The sequence below is a fragment of the Thamnophis elegans genome, chromosome 6 (assembly GCF_009769535.1).
Source record: "Thamnophis elegans isolate rThaEle1 chromosome 6, rThaEle1.pri, whole genome shotgun sequence".
Lineage (NCBI taxonomy): Eukaryota > Metazoa > Chordata > Lepidosauria > Squamata > Colubridae > Thamnophis > Thamnophis elegans.
The window spans coordinates 47,758,777-47,778,683 of record NC_045546.1 but is presented as its reverse complement, the minus strand read 5'-3'; the positions used below and the strand labels follow the sequence as shown (position 1 = coordinate 47,778,683).

The window sequence follows — 19,907 nt, the reverse complement described above, 5'->3', positions numbered from 1 at the left end:
AAAACCCTCCTATTCTGACCCACTTTGCTGTGAGAAGTATCAGTGACTTCAAAGACTCCATCACCACAATTGATTAACTATAAATCATACACACACATGTAATGGCATGTGTGAATGACCTTGGATGACTGGATCCAGAGAGGTTCCCAAGAAATGGTCAGATAAGAGACAGCATTGTCCAAGGATAGTAGGGGAGACAAGGGGCCATGGTGTCTTACGTGGTAAGATGCTGAGCCTGCATTCCGCTGAGGCTGGCAGCTTGGCAGCTCAATTCCCATGAACGAATAAACCACATAGGGACAGGAAAGAAGCCTCCCCTGATTGCCTACTGGCAATCAGGCATCCCGTGGATGAGATAACACTGCCTGAAAAAATCCCTTTCACAGAGGCAGCCAGCCACTTCAGTGATCCCTGGCTAACATGTGCCATATGCTTTAAGAAAAAATGGTGAGACAAGAGGCTCAGAAGAGATCTCCCATAATTTTTCAGGCTGTAAAGGAAACAGGGGGATAATTGTACTGTAAGACTTGCATGATTCTATAATGTGCCTAAAATAAAATAAAATTAACTAACTGGATTGTGTTTCCTATCTGGTGCACTTGATAAGGCTATCACACACTAATTTATTTATGTAATTTCTTATATATAGCTGTCCATATCATGCAAGTGACTATGGGCAGTTTCCAGGATTAAAAACACCTTTCCACCACCAAATAATAATTACCTGGGTGCATAATAATCAATTAACTATTAAACAGTAGTTATCCTGCAACTAATTACTGCAATTAGAGATGGACTCACCCAACACAGTGGCCAATGCCTGCAAGGCAGCCAAAAGCCACCTGGAGTCACTTGGTTGAGTTGGCAGCTATAGAAATTGAATAAATAAATGAAAATATCTATAAAATCTTAACAAGATTAAGGTTACCTGAATGTTAAGGGGTCAGATGTTCCATAGAGCAGAGGTTATAACAGGAAGGAGACTTCCTGGGTTCTATCAGATAGCCCTGCTTGGTAATAGGGACCTCTAGCATGCCAGCTCTATTTAATCTAATGGGACAAGCAGAGACAGGGAGCCTATAAATAATCTGTTCTGTGATAAGCTTTCTGGCAGTACCTTGAATTTTACCCAGATGCCTCTTGGAAGCTAATGCAGTGATATAACTATATATGTGGAACCAAGGGTGGGTTCTGGCTGTCTTTCTTGCCAGTTTGCTCATGCATGTCCTTTGCGCGTGCAGACTGAATGTGTGCTGCTCGTGAATGCACAGTTCAATTAAAATTATTCTGTCCGTGTGCAGAATTCCAAAACAAGATGGTGATGGTGACCAGGGAACCAGTTAGGGGATGTGACAGGCATGGGTTGCTGCCGTTTCCAGTGACCCAGGCTGCCAGACCACTACCGGTTCAGCTGAACCGGTAGGAACCCCCTGTGTGGAACATTGAGATATGATCATAATTATCCATATTGCTGCATTTGGAACCAGTTTATCCAAAGGCAGCCCCATAAAGATCTCATTGTACAATTTTAAATGACAGATGACTAAACATGAGTGACTATGAGCAATGTCTATAAATCCAGGTGCAGGTACACTTGGTGCACAATTCTAAAAAAGACTTTCTGGCTATAGCTATCACCTGCTCTTTTAGAAGTAGCTTAGAATCTGGAAAAAAAAACTCCCAATCTGTGTATAGGTTCTGCCTGGAGGAGTATTACCCTATCCAGAAAAATGTGTGGAAGATCCCCAGTATTGGGGGAGAAGGGAACCTAAAACTCATAGCCAATGGATCTCATTAGGTTTCAGCTGAAGCTTATTTATGAATGAAGATGAAGCTTATTCATTCCATCCAGGACCCTTCTATCCACTTATAAATATTGAGAAGGAACTTAAACAGCAATAAATCAGGTGACATATATTCATTAGCATACACATGATATTTCACCTGATGCTATTTCCTAGGGTTCAGAAAAGAACAAAGATAAGATAGATTCCTAGCAACCCTATAAAGCAGTAGCCTGGAACTTGACCTCACCAACACACCCAATCAAATTAATAATTGTCCTTTACATTTGCCAGGTCAAGACTTAACTCTCTATGGAGGCTGTTTAATTTTTCTGCTTATATTTAGGAAACATCATTCTCCAGAGTCCCAAGCTAATAAGGCTTGTTTGTTACATTTTAATGATTTGGCATTAGGTTCAATAAATAATTAAGAAAAGGACAAGTTTGAACTATTTTATCATGAATAGCTTGTGTTTATTAGTCTTTCTATTACATATGTGTGTTGAAATATGTAAGTATAAATTGAATCAATATGACTAGCTTTAGTAGTGATTGTATCTAATGATTTTAATTGATATAATTAAACTGTAGATGATTACGCAACTATATTAAACTCTTAGTCCGATATGTTACCTGAATTATCCTTTACATCAAGTAAGTTTATCTCTAATGGGACTGAACTAGAAGTCAAACAGAGTTCATTCAACCCATGGAGTATACAGATGTTTCTATGGTAAAAAGAATGATGCAAGGGTTTCATTATTAATTATATGAAATAAATATAGTGCATAACAATCCACAAAAAATTAAAAAGAGTATTAAAAAGTCATAATCCCATTGATTCTAAATCACTATATTATACATCAGAGAGAAAAATCTTAAATCTAGTGTAATGTAGAAATTAAAAATCAATAAGAAATTAGCTACATGCTGCCTTAAAAATGAAAATATTGAGTAAATTACATTTTCAAAGATTAATTTGTATTCAAAGAAACCTGATGAACAGTTGCAGTGGTATCTCATGCTGAATATTATATTATGCAATTTCAAGTACTTGAAATAAATTATTACCTACGCTTCTCTAACTCTGAAATTTTTTTCATTAGCTATTTGAAAGTTAAAGAGCATCAATGAGGTTCTTGGTACGAGCCTAATGAATTTTGCATATCTATGTTCATTGAGAGTATTCAAAATAACAACCAAATCTACCTACACAGTTTATAGAAAATTCAATCAGGTGAAGTGATACAGGATATAAATTGCTGTAAAACATTAACATGTCTAATAATAGTAAGCCAACATCCTCATTAGCAGCAATATTCATGATAAGGTCATTAGGAATCCCAATATTAAAGAATAAGTGTATTAAATGCTGGCCTCAATGCCTAGTAAAATTAGTACATTTTTTAAAAAAACAAGTAAGGTAAAGGTAAGGTTTACTCCACTAGTCATTGCTGACTATAGGGTGTGGTGCTCATCTCCATTTCAAGGCCATTGAGCCAGCACTGCCAGAGACATTTCCATGGTCATGTTGTCAGCATGACATCCTGGAGTGCTGTTATCTTTCCACTGAAGTGGTACTTATTTATCTACTTGCATTGGTATACTTTTGAACTGGGGTAGGGATGAGAATTCATCCCATCGCATGGAGTTCGGGCCTCAAACCTGGCTACTGGCTTTTCAGCTGACAAGCCCAGTATTTTAGCCACTGAGCTACTGCACCGCCTATTATATATTTAAAATATACTTGAAACAAATTTAACTCAGTGGCCAATAGAGTGGTTGATGAATCAATTAATATTTTGTCTACCTGTTTTTTTAAAAAATCCCAGAATAATAACAATCCAGTCAATCAATAAATTAATTAAATAGATAAATAAATACAAGTATTTTTTTTTTTTTTAGTATTTTTACCTGAAGTTGCCAAACATATATTCCCTTTCAGCACTGGCATATGTTTATTTGTCCTTGTTTGAAAAATTGTAAAAATCATAGTACCGATGAAGGGAAAACATAATTATCATCAAAACTAAAAGACACAATAACATTGCTCATGAACATTGTTCTAGAAAACAGTCTTCAGTTTTATAATTCAGTTTTACAACTCCTTGATACTTCTTTCCCAGTACCTTGTACTTTTCACCTTCTCCATTACAGTAATATTCCCCAAAGACATACTAACATGCAAACCATCCAAAAGAAAACAATACCTTTAACTTAACAGTATTTTTCAAAGCTACATACACCTTCCAGCCATTTTTGCTCAAATCAATATCTCTAGCCAGCAAGAATAAAGAAAGCTGTCTAAAATATTTTGTGTTCATTTAATTAAACAGGCCTACTAGAACTTTCTGTTATAAAATATTTTATTCAATTTTCACATTCCATTTGCAATCATTTATATACAGGGTATTTACTATAAGAAAAGGAAAAAAAAAAAAAAAAAAAAGGGAATAAAACGAACAAGTAAAAAGGAAACACAACTCATCATTCACAACCCCACCTAACCCTTGCATCCTCCATACACCCCATCTACCCCCTCCAACTTTCCTTTCTCCCTCTAACACTCCCCTCCTACTTCCCTTTCCCCTCAAACCTTCCTTCCCCCCTTACTCCCCAGACACCCTCCTTACATTACTCCTTACATTCCCCTTACTCCTTCCTTACTCCTCCCTCTTCCTTCCCTCTACCTCCCTCCTTGGTGTATGCCTTTATTCGAATGTTGTTTGATCTGATAAAAGTAAAATGAACCAAGGAAAATAATAATAATAATAATAATAATAATTAAAAAAAAAAAAGGGACCACCGTATATAAATACATTCTTGTTCTTATTAAGACTATGTTAAGACCCCCCCACCCCACCCCCCACAATCCCCATCCCTAATCCTCCCGACTTCCCAGGGCCCACACCTGGCACTACCTTCTATCTAAAATATCTTGTATACATATGAATTAAAAAAATAAAAGTAATATATCAAAAAAAAAAAAAAAAAAAAAAAAAGCAGAGAAAGAAAAAAAAAAAGGAAAAAAAGAAAAGAGAAAAGAGAAAAAAGAAAAAAAGAAACCACTCTTTGTGTTGATCTCAGCCCCCCATCTTTATCTATGCTTAAATAGTATAAATCATTCTATCTATATTTTATTCTCATCTCTTACTTCTTTGCTATTTACCCCGACCTTCTGTAGGCTCTCCCGTTCCCTTCCTAAACCTCATGATCCCTTCCAATAAGATTTAAGCAGCGTGATTCATGCCATATATTCAAATATAACTTTACAGACAAGTAATCAAACTTTCCCTTCTAGTAAAATTTAAACAGCGTAAATGATCTTTCTTTACCCCTTTTTCAAACAGTAATTCAAAATAATCTAACCAGATTTCCCCTTCTTAGTAAAGTTAAGCAGCGTAGATCAGATATTACTTTACACAGGAATCAATTTCTATCTTAAGATAATTCCAACCGACTTCCCCTTCTAATAGGATTTAAATAACTTAGTTCATTCCACATGTATTTTACCCTCATCCCCCACTTGTCTGATATTTACCACTATCAAATTTATACTACCATTTGTTTAAAATATAACTCAGAGCGATTTGTAGCATGAATCATTCCACATATTCCAATAATACTTTCAGCAAGAATCAGTTAACCTTCTATTTTAAGGTAGTCGCTTCTAACAAAGTTTAAACAACATAAATCATTCCGCATTCTTTTTACAGTTATCTTAAAATAATCCCAAGCGGCCTACTAGAACTTTCTGTAGGTTGCATGAAAAATTCACAAAAAGATGAAATAAATAGAATGTAATTTTATAACAAAGAAATAGAAAAAGACAAAGACAAAGGCCTTCTGCTCCCAAACTTATACTTTTCTCCCCTCTGTAAAATGCTTTACATTTTCAAGACTTGATAAATCATCGACAGTTCAAGGTATAAGCATTATAGCTCACAATTTTGACTTATTTTGTTTCATTTAAGATTTGCAGTAATTATTATTACAATCGAAAATGCACATTGTCAGGGCTCCAAGTAACACCCCCAACAAAAGAAGACTCCATGGCTTGAAGTTCCTCAAAGTTCCATTTTATTAGGGTAAAGGTAAAGGTTCCCCTTGCACATATGTGCTAGCTGTTCCTGACTCTAGGGGGCAGTGCTCATTTCTGTTTCAAAGCTGAAGAGCCAGCGCTGTCCAAAGGTGTCTCTGTGGTCCTGTGGCCGGAATGACTAAATCCTGAAGTTGCGCGGAACATTGTTATCTTCCCACCAAAGTGGTTCCTAATTTTCTACTTGCATTTTTACATGCTTTCAAACTGCTAGGTTGACAGAAGTTGGGAGAAGTAACAGGAGCTCACTCCATTATGTGCCACTAGGGATTGGAACCGCTGAACTGCCAACCTTTCTTATCAACAAGCTTTAGCACATCTGGGAAAACCCGAATCTGAAAGTTCTGGGGTTTCCCCGCCCAAAAGAAAGTCAAAGATCCATCTCCTGCACCCATAAGTCCATCACGTGGTCCAATCACTTCATCACGCCAACTGGAGACAAACCCCAGTCACTCAAATCCAGGTACAGGCCAAATGATATTGACTCCCATAGAAAGGAATGTTGTTATAGCTAATCGGTTGACTCAGCCTTCCATCCTTCCGAGGTGGGTAAAATGAGGACCCAGATTGTTGGGGGCAATATGCTGACTCTCTGTAAACCGCTTAGAGAGGGCTGAAAGCCCTATGAAGCGGTATATAAGTCTACTGCTATTGCTATTGCTATCGTCCACCACTTCTTGCAACTCCCCCTCCCATTTTCCCATGCACTAAATGTTAAAGCCTTGAAGCTCCAACAAAAATGATGGCTTCCAGGGCTGACACACACATCATTTGAATAGCAAAGAGAAGGACATGCTTATGATCACTGAAGGCTTTAGTTAATTTCTAGTTGTTTTTGCTTGACTGAAAGTGAAATTCAAGTTTCAATGTGTAAAAACAAATTGAAGATTGCTTCAAATATCTAGAGCTGGGGTGTCAAACTTGCATCATCATGGTGGCATCACGTGACATATCGGGACTTTTTCCCCTTTGTTAAACTGGGCATGGGTGTGATGCATCTGGCAAGTGGGCCGTGAGTTTGATCTAGAGAAACATATTGAACTTGGGGAGGGAAGTACAATTAAGAATATTGAGGGCAGAACTAGCATGCATGAAAGTTTATGTGCATTGCATATTTCTTATTCAAATTTAATATCTGATTTAATTTATGGTTCCAACTTCTAATCACATTTGGATTAATGATTTGGCTTCTCCCTGTACAATAGGCATTTTCGAATATCAAGGAAAAATCATTAGCTACAACTTAAAAAAAAACAATATTATTTATACTTGTGCTACTTTAATGTCCTCAAATTATACCATATCCACAACTGGTTGTTAGTTAAGTTGTACATATGCATAATGACAGAAATAATTATGCATGCATGAGATTTTATAAGTCTCCAAAGAGTATGTTCTAGAGACCTGTTTCAATATACAAAAGGTAACATATTTTACATTAACTTCTGATTTATGCTTCAGAAGCAATCTTCACTCAACAAACCAAGATGCATAAGTGGGCATGGCTGATGTGTACACATTCTGTGAGACTGTGCATACATTCTTACAGACAAATATACACAGAGACAATAACTCTGAATCCCCTTTTCTCCATTAGGCTGGCAGATTCAAGTTTAATTCTGCTTCATTTGGCCTGTTTAATTTCCTTTAGAGGAAACAACCGCAGGACCCAGTTAAATGGCTTGTTATCATGGATTCCTATACCAACAATAATTTTTATGCCATATCCTAATGATGGTGCCTTTTTCTTATAATCTGCCCATAGCTCAGTTAACTCAAGGCTTTGTTCCAGTTTAAATTAATATTTCTCCTCTTCTACCAACACTAAAAGTTTAACTGACAATGGATTTGCTGAGACTTCAAATTTGGGATCTTTTAGGCTGCTTTAGCATGAACTTTCTTCTCCAGGTGGTAAAAAGTTCCTTATCTGGCTAGTTTGAATGTGTTTTTGTACAGCCAATTGCCAATGTAGATAGTTCTTATTTAGTAAAAGCAAAGTTTTATATTTAGGCAGGAAAAATCAAAGGTATATGTACAGATTAGGTGAGACCTGGCTCAAAGACAGTAACAGTGAGAGGGACCTTGGACTCTTAGTGGATGATCACTTGAATATCAGTCAGCAGTGTGCAGCAGCATCCAAAAAAGCTAATATAATCCTGGGTTGTACAAACAGAGGCATACAATCAAGATCACATGAAGTATTAGTACCACTTTATAAAACCCTAGTAAGACCACACCTGGAATACTGCAACCAATTTTGGTCACCATACTACAAAAAAGAGGTTGAGACTCTGGAAAAAGTTGAGAGAAGAGCAACTAAAATCATGAGACTGCAACTGTGAGTAATATTTTTACACAGGACAACTGACTATAATGCAGGGGTGGGTTTCAGCCAGTTCTCACCGGTATGCTAAAACCCGTTGAAATTTAGCATACCTTTTGGAACCTGTTTGTCCAGTGGCACAGTACTGGAACGCTTCCTCCCGCCTGCCCCCCTCGCTCACTCTTCCTGCCCATCCAGTCGCCGCTTGCTCGCTCACTCCCCCCACCTGTCCGCACCATGATTTCCCTGCCCACCACTCACTGTTTGGCTGGCTCACCAATAGCCCCGCCTCTGAGAGGGAGTGGGGCTTTCTTGCATACTTTCTTTATTTCTCCAAAGGTTTGTGAGAAAGCCCCCCCCCATTGCCTGAACGTGGGAAGGAAGGAAGCTGCAGGCTCCTTTGCCTCAGCTACGCAATCTCCTTTCATTCTCTGTCTGCCTACTTCACTCATTCGGGCAGCAGAGAACGAAAGAAGGTCATGTAGACAAGGGCAAATGAGCCTGCAGTCTCCTTCATTCCTTCCTTCCCTCAGCACCCACCAAAGCGCTGCCCCTGCTCAGCTGCCATCGCTGCCACCATGCCTCTTCTGCGTGCCTGGCCTCTGGCCTGAGTGTTAGTGAGTGATGGGAGTGCAGGGGGAGTGCTACTGCTCCTGGACTAGCTGTGGGTCATGCTGCTCAGCAGGCAGTGCCCTGACTCCCCCGCTGCTGCCGCCACCACCACCACTGCACCACCTCAGCAGCAGCACCTCTCACCCGCAGAACCGAGGTGGGGAAGAAGATTGAGAGATGTGGAGCCACAGACTCCCCCCTTTCCCCCGCCCCACAGCTTGCCTCCTTGGATGGGACGAGGGCGCGTGCAGGGTGAGTGGAGTTTGTGACCAACTTTAAAGTGAATGGGGCTGTTTGTGACTAAATGGGACAGAGAACATAGAGGGATGCAAGGGAACATGGAGGTAATCTAGTCTAACCACTTCTCAAGGCAGGAATCCTTCCTTCTCTTTGAGAACTGTCAGTGGCAGACATGAGAGAAATGGTGTGTGTGTGTTTGTTTGTGTGTGTATGAGAGAAAGAGAGAAAGAAAGAAAGTTGGAGAGAGAGATAAGAAAAAAGGAAGGGAAAGAAAGAAAATAAGTGGGGGAGAGAGACACAAGAAGTAAAGGAGGAAGGGAGGAAGGAAGGAAGGAAGGAAGGAAGGAAGGAAGGAAGGAAGGAAGGAAGGAAGGAAGGAAGGAAAAGAAAGAAAATAAGTGGGGGGAGAGAGACACAAGGAAGGAAGGAAGGAAGGAAGGAAGGAAGGAAGGAAGGAAGGAAGGAAGGAAGGAAGGAAGGAAGGTAACTTATGATCACAATTGAGCCCAAAATTTTGATTGCTAAGCAAGAGCATTGTTAAGTAAGTTTCACCACATTTTCCAACTTGGCCATGCCCACCTGGTCACACAACCGCCAAGCCACTCTCACCCAGTCACATGACTGCTGAGCCACTCCCACAAAACAGGCCACACCTACAGAATAGGTTCTAAAAATTTTTGAAACCCACCACTGCTATAATGGTAACCACATGACTAAGAGAGATGCATGCAAAAGTCTAAAGGCAGTGACTGGTCAAAAAGTTACTTTTTCAGCACTATTGTAACTATGAACAGTCATGTCTGATGCAGTCACTACTTGTATAATGCCTGATTGGTAGTTGGGACATAGGATCTTGTTGCACACATAGGTTTAGTTTTATTGTATTATAAAGAAAGTAGATTTCCACCATGAACAAGAACTGATAGTGTGTCTGGGTATTACTTCTTCTATCATTATTGGTTTGTATATATTTTTCTTACTTTTGATAAAAAGGACTTTGGCTAGCTATATGGTTTATTGTTTTGGATTTTTGCTGTTTTATTACTTAAATACTTTGTTACTTTCTCTATTCCAGTCTCATTGAATATTCATGAAGTACTTCCCAGTTCTGCCATCTATAAAAACAGGACCTGATACACTTCTAGCATTATCCCTTCGTGCCATCCCAGGCCATGCCACAAATGGTTTGCCTTTGTCTTTTTCCTAAGATTGAGAAATGACAGCTGGTGAAAAGTCACCCATCTGACCTTCTACCTATGACGGGACTAAATCCCATCAGTCTCACCGTTTCTATTCTGGTATCTAAACTGCTAATTAAATGAGTTCTACTATTCTCTGTCTGTTATCTGTATAAGCTCAGTAACTGTGCTTGTTTCATGTAACTTTGAAAACCTCTTTGCAACAGAGCTGCATCTAAATTAGCAACAGATCTGCAACCTTTCATCTCATGGGCTCTACCCTGCTGCTGCTGCTGTTTGAAATGTCAAAGGAAGAAAAAAAATGGCCAAGGAAAGTAGCCCCAGAGACATCTGAGGAGACTGATGACGGCAAGTACTTACTCTGACATTGATGTACTGAGTACCACATTAAATACTGTCTTGTTACAAGTGTCATTAAAATATAAATAATTTTAATGAGTTTATTTATTTAATAAAACATACAACAGTTAATAGCTGAAGCTGTATGTGCAGTTTTTTTAAAAAAAAAATCTAAAATACAATTTGAGATAAAAGTATAAATGACGAAATCAGATAAAATACACAATAAAAGCATTATATAAAGCACAGTGGTCATTTAAAAAATAAGAATGAAAACACCATTAAATACAATTAAAAGAGAATTAGAAAGCCTGAGAAAATAGATAGATCTGGAACTAAAATTATGTTCATGTAATGTGAAATTCTATCACTTTTGTTCTAACACACAAAAAGCTCTCCCATTCATGGAATCCACCTCACTTATTTTTTGTTAGTGACCAGTATGAGAACCTTATTAGAGTCCATAGCAGAGGTGGTATTTGGCAGGTTCTGACCAGTTCTGAAGAATCGGTAGCAGAACTTTTGAGTAGTTCAGAGAACTGGTAAACACCACTTCTGACTGCCCCACCCCATCTATTCTCTGTCTCCCGAGTTCCAGCTGATTGGGAGGAAATGGGGTAGTAGTAACCTTTCCCTAGAGTGGGGAATGAATGAAGATTTTACAGTATCTTTTCCCTGTCACGCCCACCAAGCCACCCCCACCAAGCAACACCCACAGAACCGGTAGTAAAAAAAATTGAATTCTACCACTGGTCCATAGGTAACTGAATCCCAGTTCAAGTAGGAAGTAATACAAATAAATGTGATGCCTCTGTCTATGTAGGATTGTAGTTGGTAAGCCAACTGAAGCTGATAAAAGGCTTTTGTTGCCACTAAGGCCACTTAGTGACATGAAAGATCTAGGAGCATCCCAAATTATGAAGCTATTCCTTTAGGGACAAGGCAGGCCTTTCCAAAACAGACAGGGTGCCAGTACCACTAACCTGGCCAAAAGTACTGGCTGCAAACATTATCTCTATCCTATTGGATTGAGTCTGTTTACTGGCCCTCATCCAGCCCATTACCCTGTTCAAGCACAGGTCCAGAATGCCAATTGCCTCTCCTCTATTAGATGAAAAGAAGAATTAGAGCCCCACCTACACATTGATTTCACTCCAGCCCACTTCCCTCTATGACTTCTCCCAACAACTGCATGTAGATTTAGGTTTAGGTTTATTGGTTTTGTATGCCGCCCACTCCCGAAGGACTCCGGGCGGCTCACAATAAACAGGGGAGGGAATAAATAAGACAATACAACAATTTTAAAATCCACAACTGTCACAATTAAGATGGGGCTGGGTGCTTTAACAGCCCCCAGCCTGCCGGAACAGCCAGGATTTAAAAAGCATAAGGATAAAATGGAAGCCCAGGGGATTATATACCCAACCATCAAAAGGCGGAAGACTAATCCCAGCACCACTTTCTGGAAATGGCCATCCAAGTAGAAATGGAATCACCATTGTACAATACATCTACAATCCAATTCTGACAGCCTGTTTGGACATACATCATGGCTGATGGTATTAAAAGCCACATAAAAAAAGGAGGATCAATAGGATCACACCTCACTCCACCCCACTATCATTTTTATCCAGCACAGATAACCTCATAGATTACCAAAACAATTTCTGTTCTAAAGTCTGGCCTTAAATCAGATTGCAACACATCTAGAATATCAATTTCATCCAGGAAAGCCTGGCCTTGATTGGCCATCATCTGCTCAAGCATCCTGCCTAGTAACACAATATTAGCGAGTGGCTTGTAGTTATTTCATTTTCTGAGTCCAGATTCAGTTTATTCAGAAGCAGCCAGATCGCTGCTTCATTTAATAATGCTGGAACTGCTTCCTCTCTCAAAATATATTTATGAAGTCCAGGTGGACAGCCTTCTGCTCCCAAACTTAATAATCCAAAATCAGCATTAGTTGAGCCTGTAAGAGGTAGACTGACCATGTCCAATTACTTCATATGCCCTCTTATGCTTCAAAGACTATATTTCATCCATTAGGAGAGAGGAACTGTCTATTGGTGAAAATTGTGGATTTGTCAATAGATTTTTAAGAAGCTGGAGAACCAGGCGCTGTGGATATTTAATTGGTTGTCCTACATATTGTAAAAGGATGGCCTAGATCAGTGATGGCAAACCTTTTTTGGCTGCTGGCCAAAAGTGGGAGGAACACAGAGGGAGTAATGCGCCAATGTGCCACACCCATAATGCTATGTGCATGACCACCCCAGTGCGCACATGCGCGCAATCAGCAACCCCCAGGTTTTTTTGCCCTTCCCAGGCTCTAGAGGCTTTCTAGGAGTCTAGGGATGGTGGAAACAGCCTCCCCTGCCATCCCCAGGGGCCCTCCGGAGGCCTCAGGAGCTTCCCTGAAACCTCCAGAGGGCGAAAAATAGACTTACGGGGAACCCAGAGGTTCGGGAATGGTGACTTCCAATTTGTCCGTAGGGCCAATTTTCAATCTCTGGAGCCTTCAGGGAAGTCTCTGAAGGATCCGGAGAGTGAAAAACAGTCCTATGAGCAAACCAGAAGTCCTTTCCTGAACTTCTGGTTTGTCCGTAGGGCTGGTTCTTCATGCTTTGGAGGCTTTAGGGAAGCCTCCAGAGGGCAAAAAAATGGCCTCAAAAGAAGGCCAAAGTCAGCTGGCCAGCATGCACATGCGCACTGGCCAGCTGATAGGGCCTTGTGTGCCCTGACAAATGGCTCTGAGTGCCACCTGTGGCACGTGTGCCATAGGTTCGCCATCACAGGCCTAGATGATAATTTCCAATGTTAGAATTATTTGATTTTATTGCAGTGAGAAATTTCTGAAAAATTTGATAGAAGATGGGAGGTGTTGAAACCAGCATATAATGTCAAATAATCATTGTTAATTTAGACATTTATACTAGTGTATCATTATAATAATATACCCATAATAAAAATTATTTTAATTTGATTTGATCTGATTCAGCTACTAATTCTGGATATTATTTGGGGGCAAGTTGCCTTCCTAAAACCTGACGTGTAACATTGGCAAACTCATTGACACACTGACACATAATTCATAATCACTGACATTCCAGAAAGTTATTTATTATTTATTTATATTCTACCTTTATTATTTTTACAAATAACTCAAGTTGGCAGACATAATCAATGCTCCTTCTTCCCCCTATTCCCCCAAAACAACAATCCTGTAATGTGAATTAGACTGAGTGAGGGTGACTAAACTAAGGTTATTCAGCTGGCTTTCATGGCTAAGATGGGGTTAGAACTAAATGTTGATTTCTAAAGCTAAAATAGCCATTGCTTTGTTTTGGTTTCTGATATATCCTTTATAGTTACAAAATAAATTATTTTAATTGTGTTTCTTACTCTTCTTGTATAATTGTGTTGCTTTAACTTTACCTTTTTTGGCAGAAAAGCTCAATATTTTTAAATTCTAGTTTTAAATGCTTTGCTTTTATTCTTTGACAATGTCCTTTCACCTGCATTAACAAAAAGTAATTGACACATAGACCTTTTCCAGAATCAGCAATGAGAAGTTAATTGCTTTATCCAACAAACAGTGATAAATGAGTGGAATGTTTATCAACTATTAGCAGTTTCATAGAATATGTGTATATGGGCACAGAAGGGAATTACAACATGTGCTGTAAAGGTGCCATTCACATTAATTAAATCTTCACTGGATTTCTACAAAATCCTTTATTTATAGAACTATATCAACAACAGAATATATTGCCATTTTTTTTCACTACAGCCTGTAATATGCCTTCAGAAAAGGTGGACAATTTTTCAATTTTAATGAAAATCAAGGAGGTAAGATTCTTGACTTTATCTTTCCAACTTTGCACAATATAATCCCTGGATTTATATACAGGTAGTCCTTGACTTAAAACAGTTCATTTAGTGACTGTTCAAAGTTACAATAGTACTAAAAGAAGTGACTCATAATGATCTCCGTACTTATATTGCAGTATCCCCATGGTCACATGATCAAAATGGCAACTGTCTTGTATTTATGATGGATGAAATGTCCCAGGATCATTTGATCACCTGTTGTGACCTTCCGGCAAACAAATCAATGGGGAATCCAGATTCATTTAACAACCATGTTACTAACTTAACATCGGCAATGATTCACTTAACAAATGTGGCAAGCAAGGTCGTAAAACGGGACAAAACTTATTTAACAAATATCTCACTTAGCAACAGAAATGTTGGGCTCAATTGTGTTTGTAAGTCAAGGACTACCTGTACATGCAGCTTGATTCATAGCTCAAGTTATTTGAAGCTTTCAAGAGGAAAGGAAAATTAAACGTTTATCATCAGTGTACTTCTGGGATCCACTCTTGGCCTGATGTTTGACATGCCCAGACAACCATGGAAGATGAAAATGATGAAATGGGTGTCATGATATGATGCAAACTCTGACCCTGAGCATGCATACAATATGCTTTTCAAATTTACCAAATGAAAATAAGTAAATAAATAACCAACATTTTATTTTATTCGTACATATCTAGGATTAACGTGCAAAGCAAAGATGTGCATAAACCAGAAAAATGTTTTAAAGGATTTATTGAATGATAGTGGAACCTAGGTTAACAAGTCAAATTTATATAATCTCTATGCTATTAAATGGCACTTCAGATTAATTATAACTTCTTCACAGCTCTTTCCTGCATACAAGGGAATGCACGAAGCCTTTTGTAACAGCAATTGCTCCTATTAATATTACAAGCCACTAAAAGTGGTTGCATGTTTGTTTTTCCTGTTTAGAAATCCTTCTTATATGGTTAATTTGTTTTATTGTTTCAAGTTTAAAAAGTATAGCTTTATCCTTGTCCTTCCTAACCACAATGATGCTAAAATCATAAAACATTCCTTGCAATGGCTTGAAGTAAACTCCACTCTTCTGTACGTACAGGGCAATTTTACACACAATTATGCATAAAATGAAATTTATGTTTTGATGTTGTGATGTTTGGCCATTTTTTTCCTTGTCCCCTCTCCGTTTTTCTATTTTACTTTAAATCATTACATCTGTTTCAATAAAAATAAACAGATTTATTTGAAAGATGCTCTAGAAATTGTAGCACTTTATATTAGACTTCTATGCAGTATTGATTTATTTTGTCTAGGAAATGTATCCCACACTGATATTTTGCCACGTTACATTTTCTACTGTGTTGTTTATTAGCTATCTACTTTTCATAGAAATGGGGGAAAGCAAATCTATTCATAATGTCAGGCAATACTCCCTTCAACGCAAGGCTAAAAAGAAGTTTGTTTTCAGAATTAATCGCTGCTTCATATGGCATCATCTCTCCACTCCACATACCTGTACCAGTTTCAAAAGAAAGTTAAAAATGATAGTCCTAGAGGGTTTTTTTGCAGCTCTTAAAATGGTAGAAGCTGTGTTCTCACAGTGTGAATATTCAGTTTGTGAACTGTTCAGTGGGAGTTAAGTTATTGTTGTGACTTACATACAGAAGCTTATATTTGTTTTATATATGCAACTCAAGTAGTTATTTCTGGAAAGTATTTAAAGTTAACTTCTCCATAGAAGAATAAGACTAGAATAACAGTTTCTGGAAAAAGAACCTAGAAATTATACACATTGTCTTTATTCAATGCAACCTCCAGGACTCTGACTTAACCCTATTGCTGCATGTCAACTGCAAAGGTTCCTATAATTTTGACATAAGAAGAACACCAAAATTATTTTCAATACAAATGTAAGAAAAATATTTCAAAAAGGAAAAAGAAGAGAAATCCAATTCAGTCCACACACACACAAAGAGTTTAAGGGCTTTATTAAAACACCACAAGCTCCTAATGACATTCCCCAAATTCTGCCTGCAATAAACTCATATTCAAGCAACCCCCACCACACACACCAAAGTTCCAATAAAGCAAAGTCCACAAGGCCAATACAAAATCCGCAGTCTATCCGCAGTCAGGGACATGATATCCAAATCCAAGCTACAAATGCAAAATCCTCACAAGTCTAAAATTCAAGCAGAGAGTAAAAAAAACCAAAGGCAGGAATTGACGAAGGAAGCTAGAGCACATGCACAGCAGTTAATCAAGCAGTTATTTACAGCATCATGCTGCTACACTCATTGGGCTTAGTAGGTGCATGTTAGTGTATCTCTAGAAGAGGCAAGGCTGTCTCCTTGTGAGTAGCATCAATTGGGCTACTCCAATTGGCCCTGCATGTTGTGGAATCTGGTGGAGGCAATTCCACCTCATCCAGTGGTGGGATTTAGCCAGTTCACACCACTTCGGGAAACCGGGTGTTAACTTTCTGAGCAGATTGGTGAACTGGTTGTTGGAAGAAATCATTAGGGCAAAAAACCAGTTGTTAAATTATTTTAATCCCACCATTGTCCTCATCCATGCTGGCCAGCTGCAGCTGCATTCCTTGCATTTCTAACTGGGTCCCTGAACTCTCCAGCTGCAGCTGCACCTCTCTCCTTTCTTCTCCCGCCAGACATCTGCTCTTCTGGTGTTCCTTCCAATCTTCCTGGCCTTGCTGTGGTCCCTCCACTCCTGGGTCAGAGCCAAGGCCTCAGCATCTTCCCCACATGCTCTGCATGTCCCCCTTTCTCATTGTCCAAACTGATATCCAGGGAAGCCATCAGATCTCGTAAGTTTCAACTATCTCTCTTTTACATTATCTTTCTTTACACCTTTCTTTAAAGCTTAAAGTTGAACATTTTAATACAATTAATACAATTAATTTACCAACATAATTTTGGAATCCAGGAAGTTTTCCATTTCATTGATTATGTGCCATGAAGTTGGTGTTGGCTTTTAACAAACAGATAGATTTTACCCATGAGACTCTGACCCTAATTTAATCTTTCAGATCTTACAAAGGTATACCTATTGCCACTTTAACTGGGTTCATCCATTTTGCCAATAGTCATCCTATTTTTCTCAACCCTTCTATCTTTCCCAGCATATCGTGTTTACTTATCTTGGTTCTATTTTTGCATACAGAGAATGCTTGTCTCATAAACTTTCTTTCTTTCTTTCTTTCTTTCTTTCTTCCTTCCTTCCTTCCTTCCTTCCTTTCTCTCTCTCTCTCTCTCTCTCTCCCTCCCTCTTTCTTTCTGCCAATCTCAATCTAATTGACTATGTATATTTTTATATAAAGATTATTAAATAAGTAGTGCTTCATTTACTGAAATTGTTTTTTCCACCATACTTATCAAGTTTACTGGATTTACTGGAACTCCATTCCAGTTCCAAGAACTCAGCATTGCACAGAACTGACTGTTTCCAGGAATTTAGCATGTTGTTCTTAAAAGCAGGCAGGGAATCAAATATGTAGTTAAATGAGAAATCCATAATTGTCAATACAAAAAATATAACTTGTCAAATATACTTGTATCTTTGTATATTTCAGTTCTGTAACCTTTAAATATACTGGAAAGAATATATGTATATTACCAAATAATTGCTATTAATACTTGCTCTATTTTATTTTCAGGTGTATATAATAAATATAAAGTATTTTACTTTATTAATGGACTTTTTCACATTATTAGTTAACATTTAAATTTCTACTCTGGTCTTCATTCAAAGTATTTCATGCAAAGCAAATTTATATTACTTGAATGATACATTATAGTGTTCAGTTATGCACATTTTTACTGTTCTACTAAAAATAGGTCTTTTGTGCTTGTCCTTTTTTTTTAGGTTGATCAAAAAAATTTGTTTTGTCTCCCAGCTCCATTTTATATTCTAGTGAATAATTCATGTAGAGATTAGACTAATATGTAATTAATATTTAAAAAGTGTTAAACTTAAACTAGTTTTGTGATTCCTTCCACTTCATGGAAAAAATATAATGATTCCATTGGAGTTATGGAGTTGGACAAAAAAAGATAAACATACCAATTATTAAAATAATTACATTTTACTTAAGGTTCACAAACGTTGAAGTGCATAAATGCTCACTGTAAGCTTGATCAAGCAAAACAATGAACAAAGCCCAAACCAAATTCTTGTTCATTTTTTTCTTTTCTTGGACAAGCTGCAAGAAGGCGAAACTAAAAATTAAGCTCCAGACAGGTTGTATCAATGCACAATGCTCTAAGTTTAAAAAACAAACTTTTGACCCTGCTCACAGTTGCTTTAATTTTTCAGAGAGTCCTGACCCATAATCTGAAAACCCTGTCTTCCCACCCAAAAGATTCATGTTAGTTATTTAGTGATCTTAGAATTTTAATAAGCAAGCAAATTAGATTTTACTGTAAAGTATTTTGCACTAATCACATTGTAGATGAAATAGTCATAAACAGGGACGTGCAGTCAGAGGAGGCAGGGGAGGTGGGGCCTCACCAGTGTCATGAGGAAAAGAAAATAATTTTTAAAATAATTAAAAAGGCTAAGGTTGTTGCTGCCAGACTCCACAGTGACTCTGAGTCTGCTTAGTGCTAACTGTAGGGGGAGGCGAGAGAACTATGGGCCTCTTTTGCATAAGGAATTTTTCGCCTTTTTACCCTTGCTCAGAGTTAAGCAAAGGAGCAATTCCTTATGCAAAGGAGGCACGTGATTCTCCCGCCTCCTTATCTGGGAGCAGCAAATCATGCCTTGCCTAAGTAAGTTGCTTTTTTATTTAATTTTTTACATTTTCATCATGGCAGGCGGACAAGAGGAAAATTGAAATCCACAGCTGGAAAAGGTATGTGGATCGGACGGAGGGAGGGGGGGATTCAAAATTATTGTAATTTAATTTGTAATTTTTTATTGTGAGGAATTTGTGTGTCTGAGTGTGTGTGTGTGCATGTGTTTCTTTCTTCACAGCGGTGGGGTCGGAGGAGGTGGGGGGCGAGGTGGCGGAGTGCAGTGGCAGGGACGTTATCGATGCTGTGTCCAACAGGCCAGGCGTCTCGCATTTATGTCCGCCATAAACACGAGATGCTTGGCCTGTTGGACACAGCAGTGGTGGGCTGGTGCTTGCTTTCTTTTGCCAGGCCCCTAACATCCGCATCCAGCCCACTGGAGCTCGCCACACCGGGGGAGGAATGGGCTGGGTGGGCTGGCTGGCTGGGGAGGGGGGAATCATGGCCGCTCAGGCCCCGGTGGCAGGGCTTTAAAGTCCCGGTGCCGTGTCTGCCATAGAGCGGGTCCTGGTCCCGCTCTATGGTGGATACGGCGCCGGGGCTTCGGCGGGGCTTTCGCACTTGCCTCACCGGCCATGAAGCTCACCGCACATCACTGGTCATAAAACTGAAACTTATTCAGTTATTTGTTATAGCCTT

The 19,907-nt window shown here is 38.7% G+C and overlaps 1 protein-coding gene across 1 annotated transcript in view; it reads right to left on the bottom strand.

Moving 5' to 3' along the window:
• Positions 1 to 19,907, bottom strand: part of NCAM2 (neural cell adhesion molecule 2) — a 145,945-nt gene that overhangs the window by 109,572 nt on the left and 16,466 nt on the right. The window contains exon 2 of the mRNA XM_032219806.1: positions 2,418 to 2,512. Coding sequence (XP_032075697.1) covers positions 2,418 to 2,512 — 95 coding nt within the window. The remainder of the gene's footprint in view (positions 1 to 2,417; positions 2,513 to 19,907) is intronic.